The following is a 10,531-nucleotide window of genomic DNA, read 5'->3' on the forward strand; positions in this document are numbered from 1 at the left end:
TCTGGACTACTCCTCTGGAGTGTGGGGGTTTAGACACTATAATAAAAGTGTAAGTGTGCACAATAGGGCACAAAGATACTTTCTAGGTGTCCATAAATTTGTCCCTATATCTGCCGTTAACGGTGACATGGGATGGGTACCGTGTGAAGTCAGGTGGAAGGTAAATATGATTAACTTGTGGAACAGAATGCTTGATCTACCGGATGATAGAATGGCGAAGAAGATTTTCATGTGGGATCTCTCAGTGGAAGGAGAATGGGCGTCAGAGATGTATGATCTGCTTCAGGAGCATGGGCTTCAACATCTCTATAGCCACAGATAGAGAGTGGATGTGGGGGGTAACAAAGTATCAACACATGTAGGTCTGTCCCAGGATTACCAAATAATTAAATGGTTATTTGATAATCATATATTTGCAATATCCAATTATATCCATAAAGCGTGGAATAGAAGAAAGCAAGCAACTTATGCACACAGATAGATCGTGGCTCTAAAGATTGTCCTTTTTATTTTATTTTGTTTTATTTATTTTTATTGATCTTTACTTGCAGCTTGCGTATATGTCATGTTTACTATTTTATGTTGGTGTGATGGCACCTGAAAATGTATTGTTGTGAAAATAAGATTTCATTCATTCATTCATTCATTCAGCAACATTTTTTTTCGGGCGTTTGGTTCAACGTATTCTCATACAACAGTGTATGTAGGCCTGCAGGTTTGCAGGAGTTTGTTATCTGAAGAATTAGCGCCCCACAGTTGACCTTATGTACTTTACATAAATTATGCATTTAACATAAAGTTGCATCAGTCAGGTTTATGAAAAGAGACGCTTAAAATCACTCAAAGTTCAGTTAGTTTCTGAACGCTTGGGAACGTCCCATGTTTTGTGACTCATCCACCGCCCCAGCCTTCCTTCTTTTGGTCACGTGACTGCAGCCTTCCCAAATATGTGGATTATACGCTCATTACTGGCTCATGATTACGTGGGATATGTACAAATGTTGGTGCGTTATGTTTCATAGGTAAACAGTGCATGAGGAAAGCCCAGTTGGGTTGATTTGTTACCAGTGTCTGCAGTTTAAACAATTATTGTGTTAATAAACATCTTATGAGCCATGTGTATTCCTGCATGTTTAATTCATGTCAGTAATATCTCACTGCTTGTTTGGCGATATCTCACACTCAGTGATGTAGAAAATAAATAAAGGCTAAGGTTGATCGTATTTATTTGCCCAGCACCTTCTGTTAATAGACAGCAGCTCCGAGTCGACAGCTCACATAAAGCTTTACATCAAATTGCATAAACAAAAGACATTTATTGCAGCGGTCCAGATCAGCTTGGACTGAGCCGGGACTGAGGTTTGGTACTTGGCACTGCTAAACAAGCATTGTGTGTGGACAGGCAATTCAGTGAGTAAGAACAATGGGCAGACTCTAGATGAATATTTCAATTGTAATAACTGTTACAGGCACTGCTAACCATGCATTTGGTAGTATTGTCTCTGCCATGTATAAAGAGTACTGCGTTTGTTACGCCATCTAGTTTTTTAAGAGCTACAGATGGAGAAGGTGAGTGCAGGGTCCTGAATGTGGTCTTGTGGCTGCACGAGCTGATAACTCTCCAGATTTGGCGCAAGGAGCGTAGACGTCAGATGTTGTCTGTGAGAATTTAATGCAGATGAAACTCACTTTGTATTTACACATGAATAATCTTGCACGTATCTGTTCTGTTTAGATTGTATTCTACGAGGACCGGGACTTCGCAGGGAAGTCCTACGACTGCAAAGGAGACTCAGCCGACCTGCAGGCCTTCATCCACCGATGCAACTCGGTGAAGGTGGAGGGTGGCTGGTGGGTTCTGTACGAGCGTAACAACTACACGGGCTACCAGTATGTCATCGGGCCAGGGGAGTACAATGACTACCAGCGCTGGATGGGCTTCAATGACTGTGTCAGATCCTGCAGGATCATCAAAAATGTAAGTCCTCACAGTGCCATGATGAAAACAAATAAAAATAAACCTGTTGTTCTTCGTCATGCATCACGTCTTTGACTGCTGTGGTTTCAGGCCAAAGGGCCGTGCAAGCTGAGGCTGTACGATCGGCCAGACTTCAGCGGGGAGTCCTTGGAGCTGACAGAAAACTCAAAGTCTATCCAGGACAAATGGGTCAGGCAAGAAGTTCAGTCCTGCAAAGTCCTGGAGGGCTCCTGGATTTTCTATGAACACCCCAACTTCTGTGGTCGGCAGTACCTGCTGGAGAAAGGAGAGTACCGACACCACTCGGAGTGGGGAGCTCTGAAATCATTGGTGGGCTCCATCAGAAGGATCATGGAGCTGTGATCTCAACCAGCTCAAGTTTCTTATAATAAATGCAATAAATGTATCTGATGCTAAAGTTTGTGTCTGTGTGAAGTTTAATTCAGATCTGCTCTGATCCATAATGTAAAGAAATAACAATACATATCAATGTTGGCCATACAGTGCATCATTATTCAGTGTATATTATTCTGTATGCTAAAGATTTAAGGAAAATGTATATCATGTATATATGTATAGCCACACTGAAGCCAAAATAACACAGTTTAATACAACAACCCTGCAATAAACCCTCCTTATAGCCAGATTATGATGTTCAGTTTGTACTGAAACTATCTGACAGATGTTGAGTCAGCTTCAGGGTCACTGTGCAGGATGCAGTTTGTGAGACACAAATATTGAAAAGAAATGTCTGCACACAGATCGAGGAAAACTGGCAGATTTCTGCCCGACTACAAATACTGAAGCGTTTGTCTCAAACCAGTGGATTCACCCTGACAAGATAAATGAATTAAATTTCTTCAACACATCAACACACACAGTCAGCCCTGGTTTTGTTTTACAAGTTCTCACAAAGCTGAAGGATTCCTGCCTGAGTAGTGGTACAACTTATGAACTACTTGTGCACAAAGCTGCAACAAAATCTGCTAAATACTCTCTCAAATAATCATTTGGTCAGAGAAGCCATGTAAAATGCCATGATGTCTTTTGTTTGACCAAAACCCAAAGAGACTGAATTTACTGTGATGCATCATCTCACTTAAATAATCTAGAAAACCAACTGCTTTGAAAAAGGTTAGTATATATGTACATATATCTGTTAGTCTTAAATTATGTTTACTTCATAAGTGAATAAAACAATTAGTCTTCAGATTACTTTATGAGTTAACCTAACTTAACTGTTTTTTTTGTATCTAATTACTTATGTACCGATAAAGTAATCACAACTGTGATGTTTTTTGTCTTTATTTACCTGTTTACTTGTGAAGTCGACATAACCATGCACAACATAACATTTAGTTTAGTTGACTTGTGAAGTCAACATAATTAGTTTGAAGTTAGGTTTACCAATAAAGTAAAGATACCAATTAGCCTTCAGTTATAATTACTTATAGAGTAAGCTATTGTTTTTTGTCTTTACTCACTTATGCTTACTTATAAAGTGCACATAAATATTTTTAATCTCATTCAAAAGCACATGTTCCGTGCAGTGATGTCAGTCCTCATGACGTGCTGCAGGTGACGACAGGAAATAAGCAGATTGACCAAATTGCTTCTTCTTTTAATTTAGTCTTCAGTCATAATTATTTCTTATTTCACTGGCAGTAAACATTTTTTTTGTCTTTACTTACTTACATTTACTCGTAGAGAAAACTAACTCAAAAGCTATGTTAGTCTAAACTGATAGTTATGTGTGATCACTTTTTCAAGGCAATTTTTTTTCTTTTCTTTTTAAAGTTAGATCAACTTGTCAGATTTTACACTGATACATGACTGGCTGTTAGTTTAATGAAAGGCAGCAAATCCTCACATTTGAGGAGCTGGAAATATCAAATGTCTTCTGTACTGTTTGTACAAACAAAACATTTCTCATCATAGTTGTTGATGCATGTTATTGTGGGCTGAGCTGTGGATTAATGAAGCGCACTGATTGTGCTCTACTTGCACAATGAAGTAAGCCAACTCTGAATCATCGATCACAATCTGACAGGACTGAAGTAGCGAGAATAACGTCTTCAGTCTCTGGTGACGAATCCTGCAGCTTGATGGCTGAATACAGAATAATGAGCCGTCCAGTCAGAGCTCAGCTGACCGTGTGCTGAGGTGTGGATGGATACACATGTAACACAGATGTTAAAGCCTGCACCAGAGCAGCGTGTGGCCATAAGCCAACTTCAGAGCATCAGCCTCAGCTTCAGCTGCAGAGGAGACAATTTAATTGGATCAATAAATGTTTTCTGGAATCAGGCATCGGCCGATCAAAAGGTCAGCTGCTGTGAATAAACACTGTATAAAGCACAGCATTTTTTTAAACACTTGCAGCATCAGCCTTTGCACACATATAAATGCTGAGGCAATTAAAATGACAATGATGGTCCTGGCAGTGCGTTTCAGTGTGCACACATACACTGTATATATAAATCTGGACCAGACCGGTAGACAATATTGTGTATGTGAAAGGTGGGATTAACAAACAGACATCAAAAGTAGGTGTGAGGCCCAAACATGGAACGTGTGGGAAAGGTAAGCAGACGAGCAGATGAAGCATGTGACCGACTGTCGAGGTCGAAACTCCAGCGTCAGTCGCAATAAAGTTTTCTTCTTTTAAGATTTAATAACTAGGGCTGACAAGTTTAGTCGTCACTGGTCGGTGCCTGAAAGCAAAGAACAGATTTCTTACCAGAAAATGACTTTGGTAGACGTTAAAGTCACCTTGCTTGAGTCATAAAGTGTCTGAGATTAACTGTGCTAAGTAACAAAAGAAACTGTATTATATTAAATGTAATGAAGTATTGTAAGTAATAGTGCAAGTAAATGCACCATCTTAAAAACAGACTGAACATTAAACAAGGTCGTCTCCACAAATCTAAGTATTTAAAGAAAACCTCTGACGATCCAGGACTGACACACGGCAGCAGAGCGGTCACCGTGTCATTACCTCTCACAGATCTTCATCTTCTTCATCATTACTCGCCCTCTCTGCTGTCGGACGCCATTTTCTGCTTCCACCATGAAGTCGTTGAGTAGAGCGTAGTTGTTAGCATGTAGCATCTTACCTGGCGTGCAGGCTGGGTTTGGCTGGCAGTTGAAACCTGGAGCACTTGTTTGCAGCTGCCCTCATGTGATTAACTGATGATCTAACCTGCGAGCTCAGACCGCTGAGTCACCCCAACCCTCAGTCTTATTCTGTAGCAGTAACAAAGTGGTATGTTGATGTCTGACATATCGAACATGCAGTTGTTGAAATGTGAAATAGATCATCATATTTCTATTTGCAGTCCTTTTTCAGCATGTCGTAATTCAGTTGTTAATATCTGCAATCGTTGTTCTTATAACTACAAAACAAATGACCGATATCTATGATTAAAACGAAGATATCAATAAATCAGTTTTGACAAGTCAATATGACATTATGGATGTGTTGGTTTGGAATTATATCATGTCAGAATTGAATTATAGATTGAATTAAGTAAAAAAAAGTGATGAACATTTCCACATATTAATTGTTGATATCAAGAATTAACATTTTGACTCGTGTGAAATGAACTGTAGATTTCTATGAGTAAAATTGCTGCATCTGCCATGAACATTTCTTCTAGTAAGAAATTAATTGATATTAAGGGCCTGTCCCAACACCCACACCTCCCCTACAAACACTTGCACTTGGTTGTGCGCGTTCACGTTTAGGCTAGTGGTGTCCCAAAACAGAATTGAGGTAGTGGAAGTGGTTTCCAACACTTAAAACCCGCCCTAGATTCCAAGGGGGCCCCGACCCACACTTTCAATGAAGTGGAAGATGACGTCAGCAACTTCAGCAAGTTTTGGGAAACAATTTGTTGCTGTATGATCGGAATGTAGGCTATACAAACAGCAGATGGTTGGACTAGCGTAAACTCATCAGCAACTCGTCAAAGTATTTACACAAATCGACTTACCCGAACAAAATCGATCAGAACTAGAAGACGTCGAGGAGCCTCCTGTTTTCAGCATTTCTTCTCCGTTGATTCATCAGACGGAGAAGAATAAACATAGCACACGCCACAACACAAGTGCTGGAGCTGGCAGTTTCATTGCGTCGCTACTACGCGTGACATATGCCTGCAGGATGAAGTGGTGTCCCATTTCTTAGGGAAAGATCTCTACCTTAATATTTCTCACTTCCCTCATCAAGGGTTATCTCGAAAACGAGGGCACTCAATACCAAGTGGAAGATTTAAGGCGTAGAAATGGGACAGGCCCTAAGAAAACACATTTTGACTGAACTGAATCATAGATATCTTTAATTAGAACTGATATTTGTCAAAATTACATTATAGACATGATGGTTTGGGAGTCTAACGTGCCAAGATTGAATTATAGATACCTGTAATTAAGTTTCAGTAGAAGTCAGTGGTAAAAGCTGCCTAGTTGTGATAAAGTTACATATATCTGTGGATTGTTCAGCTTGGAACTGTGAGTAAAAAAAGCTCTTGTGGATATTTACAGTCGTTTTTGGCCTCTTTACACTCAAGTTGTACCTGAAATTGCCGCAGCTGCGTAATTTGTATTTGCATTTACATTATTTTGGGTATATTATGCAATAAATCATATATATTGGTTTAGAATATCACTCAGCAGCCTTACATAAAGAAAATAATAGGTATTATTTTGGTGTGTTATTATCCATGTTCATATCAATATCCAGAGTCTAGAGACGAATAACTTGATAAGAAGAGTTTTTAGTAAAGCTTGTAGTTGGTTTTACTTTTTCTGTTTTATCTTCAAATAAAACACTGAACGTAAACTCAGATCACCCTTCGTCCTCTTCCAGATCGTGTTTTACGAAGAAAGTAACTTCGAAGGTCGATTTTACGAGTGCACCGCTGACTGTCCCGAGCTCAACACCCACATCAGCCACTGCAACTCCATTCGTGTGGACAGCGGCGCCTGGGTTCTGTTCGAGAGGCCCAACTACCTGGGTTACCAGTACATCCTGACCAAGGGGGAGTACGCGAACTACCAGCGCTGGATGGGCTACAATGACAGCATCAGGTCCTGCCGCATCGTACGAAATGTGAGTTCCTGCAGATAAACGTGTTCTCATGCACCATGTATTCCTACAGAATTTGTGCATATCCCACATAATGATGAGCCATTCCTGTGTAACCCATGTGTTCTGGATGGCAGTAATCACGTGATCAGTGTGCTGATGGCTGCAAAGAAGGAAGCGATCCTGAGCAGCACCACATAATGCTGCGTTTAGAGGTCGTGGTCATTTTCTATATTTCTGTGAGTATAGAGGCCTGCACTATAAAGCCAGTTCAACTTACCCAGGATATTTGCTCGTTATCTAACATTGGCTGTCTGGATAACTGCTCCTACAAAGCTGGTTATCAACTAGTTCAGTCAACTCTGGGTTTTCCTATCAGCCACGAGTGAGGTCATGTGGAAGAGACGGGGCTGTTAATTACAAGTGACATCATCAGAAGCATGAATGAAGGAAGCTGCTTCATATGATATGATATGATATGAAACGGTACGGAAAAGCCCTTTTTAAACAGGAATTGTGCAAATCAGCATTGGCAGTATAAAAACAAAATCAGGGAGTGCAGCAAAATGCCGCCTACCTACTTTTGTTTATACAGAATGTGCCTTTTTCAGGGCACATGTAGCTCAGCGTGTGACATAAACAGTGACGTGGGAGGGAAGCCGCGGCTGGTCAGTCCTTCGGTGATTCTCTCGGTCCCGTCATCTGACGGTTAATGGCCTCTTTGTTTGTGAGGACAAGGAGGGCGCGCAATTCCTTGTCTCCCCAGTTGCTCATCTTTACAGTGTCTGTCAGGGTTGTGTTTCCCTCTTGCTACTAGCTGCTCGCTAATTCCTGCTATCAGCTGTTTCCTGTTTATCCACCGCCAGTGGCTCACACGTGCAGCGTCATCAACAGCTCCTCCCACAAGTCATCAACAGCCCCTCCTGTTGCAGAAGGTCACCTCGGTCTGTTTAAACCAAAAAGGTTCCGCCAATATGTCTACCCTACGAGGCGGAAAATTGGGCACCTCGGATCAACTCGCCAATCCGGCTCTGTGTGTCTAAACGCTCGCAGCTTGCCGGCAAAACGGCTCAACATTTGCCGAAAATCTGGCAGTGTAAAAGGAGCTAAAGTGTCTGTGACTGTGAGACAGTAACATCAGTAATCCTACGACGTGAAATCTAGAAACACTGAAAACACTCTCCAAAACTTAGTCACCCGAGACTTAAATGACGTGCAGGTGTCACTGAGCTACATGTGACATTAGTATAAAGTATTTTTTGTTATTTATTTGGATGGCGATGAACATGTCATATAAACACTTTAAAGTGACGCCAAACTGTTTCTGAAGTGAAGAGTGGAAAAGTCGTTAATGACTGACGTCTGACGTCTGTCTGACTGAAATGTTACATTCATAATAACAGGAGCTGATTAACAGTGTGTGGATTATTTTACTTTTTTTATCCCAGTCCTCATCACACAGGTGCCTCATGTTATTTTGAGCTGCAGTGATGAATCAGAGTGTTAAATATCAGAGTGTTAAATATCAACACTGTCACTGCGACTAAAATAAACTTTGCATGAGTTAAAATCATGTGTTGAGTGTGTGAACGATCTCTGTGTTTGTTAGAAGCTGTTTTAAGACCAGTGGAAATGTTCGAGATATTCTGCTGACCTGTAACATTATATAAGCTCCTCTGTTTTACCTGAGGCTGCAGATTTTTGTCCATGTCAGGATACTTTTTTCTTCAGTGATCTGATTGGGCAGAAGTCAGGGTGCTGACAGGCTGTGATCAGGTCAGCTGCTAAGCATCAGTTACCATGGTGATTTCAAAAGTCAAAGAGAAGAAGCAGCTTGACTATGGAGAGCTCCGCGATGCCGCACACGGGGGAGCGCCATGTGATTTATCCCGGTAAAAGGAGAACCAGCTTGGTGGGACTGGAAACTCAGAGTTAAGCCTGAAGTTACCTCCTAACTCCAGATCCTGCATGCAGGCCTCAAGGTGTCTTCCTACTGGGAAGTTTTTCTCATTATCTTGGTTCTTGAGGAATTGCTTAAAGTTTATTAATGATGAGCGAATGATTTGATTGTCTGATGTATTAGTGCCCAAGTAAAGACGTCCTTAACGTAAGGTCACATAATTAATGTAAAGTCATGGAGGTTAGATTTAGGAAAAAGAAACATGACCTTAAAATGACTCAAAGTCCTCACGGTGTCAGACACCTGTCTCCAGGAGAAAGTCCTGTGTTATGTGACCCATCTACCACCCCAACCTCCCTCCTTCCAAGACCACTCAAGAATGCTTCAGTCAGTGTGTTGGTCAGGTGTAGGGTGACCAGACGTCCTGAAAAATTCAGGACAGTCCCGAAATCCAAGCAGTTGTCCTGAATCGCGAATCCTGCCTTAATTGTCCTGAAAATGACACTAGAGCAGAGTCTGGAGTAGTTATTTCCCGATAAAACATTAAAAACTGATCATGATGGTTGAGACGTCCTGCAGCTCCCACCGGCTGCACATTGGCTGCAGCAGTTCCTACATGAATTATGGGTGTTGTAGTTTGAAGAAGAGAAGAGAAGAGAGCGCAAGGCCTGTAACGACTGTACCACGTGTCTTTTATTTTGTTAGCTTTTATTTTTTATCAAGTTTAAAGGACAAGTGCACTTGTCACTTCCATAAAATAAAACGAGAAACTGAAAAAGAGGAAAAGAATTTGGAAAAATTGTTAAAATTAAATTAGGGACTGATCACAGATGTGTTGTCTCTTGTTGTGTGTTTTTACATCTATTGTTGTGTTAATTTGCAGCTATGCTTTTAATGAAGCTGACATGACACTGACACGCGAACTAAGTTCCTGCTCTTTGTCTTTCAGGGCACTGGTGCGTTCAGGGTTCGTGTCTACGAGCGTCCTGACTTCAACGGTCGGATGTTGGAGTGCTGTGAAGATTTGAGCAACCTGCCCGAGCGCTGGCACTTCCACGAGACTCACTCCGCCCAGGTGCAGGAAGGCGCCTGGGTCTTCTACGAGCTTCCCAACTACCGAGGACGGCAGTACCTGCTGGAGAAAGGAGAGTACCGCCGCTACACCGAGTGGGCAGCCATGAACCCCACTGTGGGGTCCTTCCGCCGCGTCCACAGCCATTAGACTGTCTCTCTTTGAGTTTATGTTTTACATAACTGTTGTTTGGAGATGTAATAAAAGAGGATTGTGCTTGATGTGTTCACCCCTCTGTGTTCTGTGTTTGTATCTCACCTGGAGACAACGACGCTGATCATCAGTGGTGGTCATACAGTCAGGTCCATAATTATTTGGACAATGATACAGTTGTCGTCATTTTGGCTCTGTACACCACCACAATGGGTTTTAAATGAAACAATGAATACCTGCTTAAAGTGCAGACTCTCAGCTTTCATTTAAGGCTTTTTTCAAAAATGTAGTATGAACCGTGTAGGAATGACAAGCATTTCTTCACACAGTCCCCCGACT

At 41.4% G+C, this 10,531-nt stretch overlaps 1 protein-coding gene and 1 pseudogene across 2 annotated transcripts; both read left to right on the forward strand.

Annotated features, from left to right (window-relative positions):
• Nucleotides 1-590: 590 nt before the first annotated feature.
• LOC117251823 (gamma-crystallin S-1-like) lies at nt 591-2,341 on the forward strand. Of its 2 annotated transcripts, none has more exons than XM_033618384.1 (3): nt 591-605; nt 1,736-1,978; nt 2,069-2,341. In XM_033618384.1, the coding sequence occupies exons 1-3, from the start codon at nt 591-593 to the stop codon at nt 2,339-2,341; spliced, it is 531 nt and encodes a 176-aa protein (XP_033474275.1). The 2 variants fall into 2 exon arrangements, with proteins under 2 accessions (XP_033474275.1, XP_033474276.1); XM_033618385.1 differs by lacking the exon at nt 591-605 and adding an exon at nt 1,561-1,569.
• Nucleotides 2,342-5,157: 2,816 nt separating this feature from the next.
• Nucleotides 5,158-10,189, forward strand: LOC117249734 (gamma-crystallin B-like; annotated as a pseudogene).
• The last annotated feature ends 342 nt before the right edge of the window (nt 10,190-10,531 follow it).

Source organism: Epinephelus lanceolatus, chromosome 14, assembly GCF_041903045.1.
Source record: "Epinephelus lanceolatus isolate andai-2023 chromosome 14, ASM4190304v1, whole genome shotgun sequence".
In the NCBI taxonomy this organism is placed as follows: Eukaryota; Metazoa; Chordata; class Actinopteri; order Perciformes; family Serranidae; genus Epinephelus; species Epinephelus lanceolatus.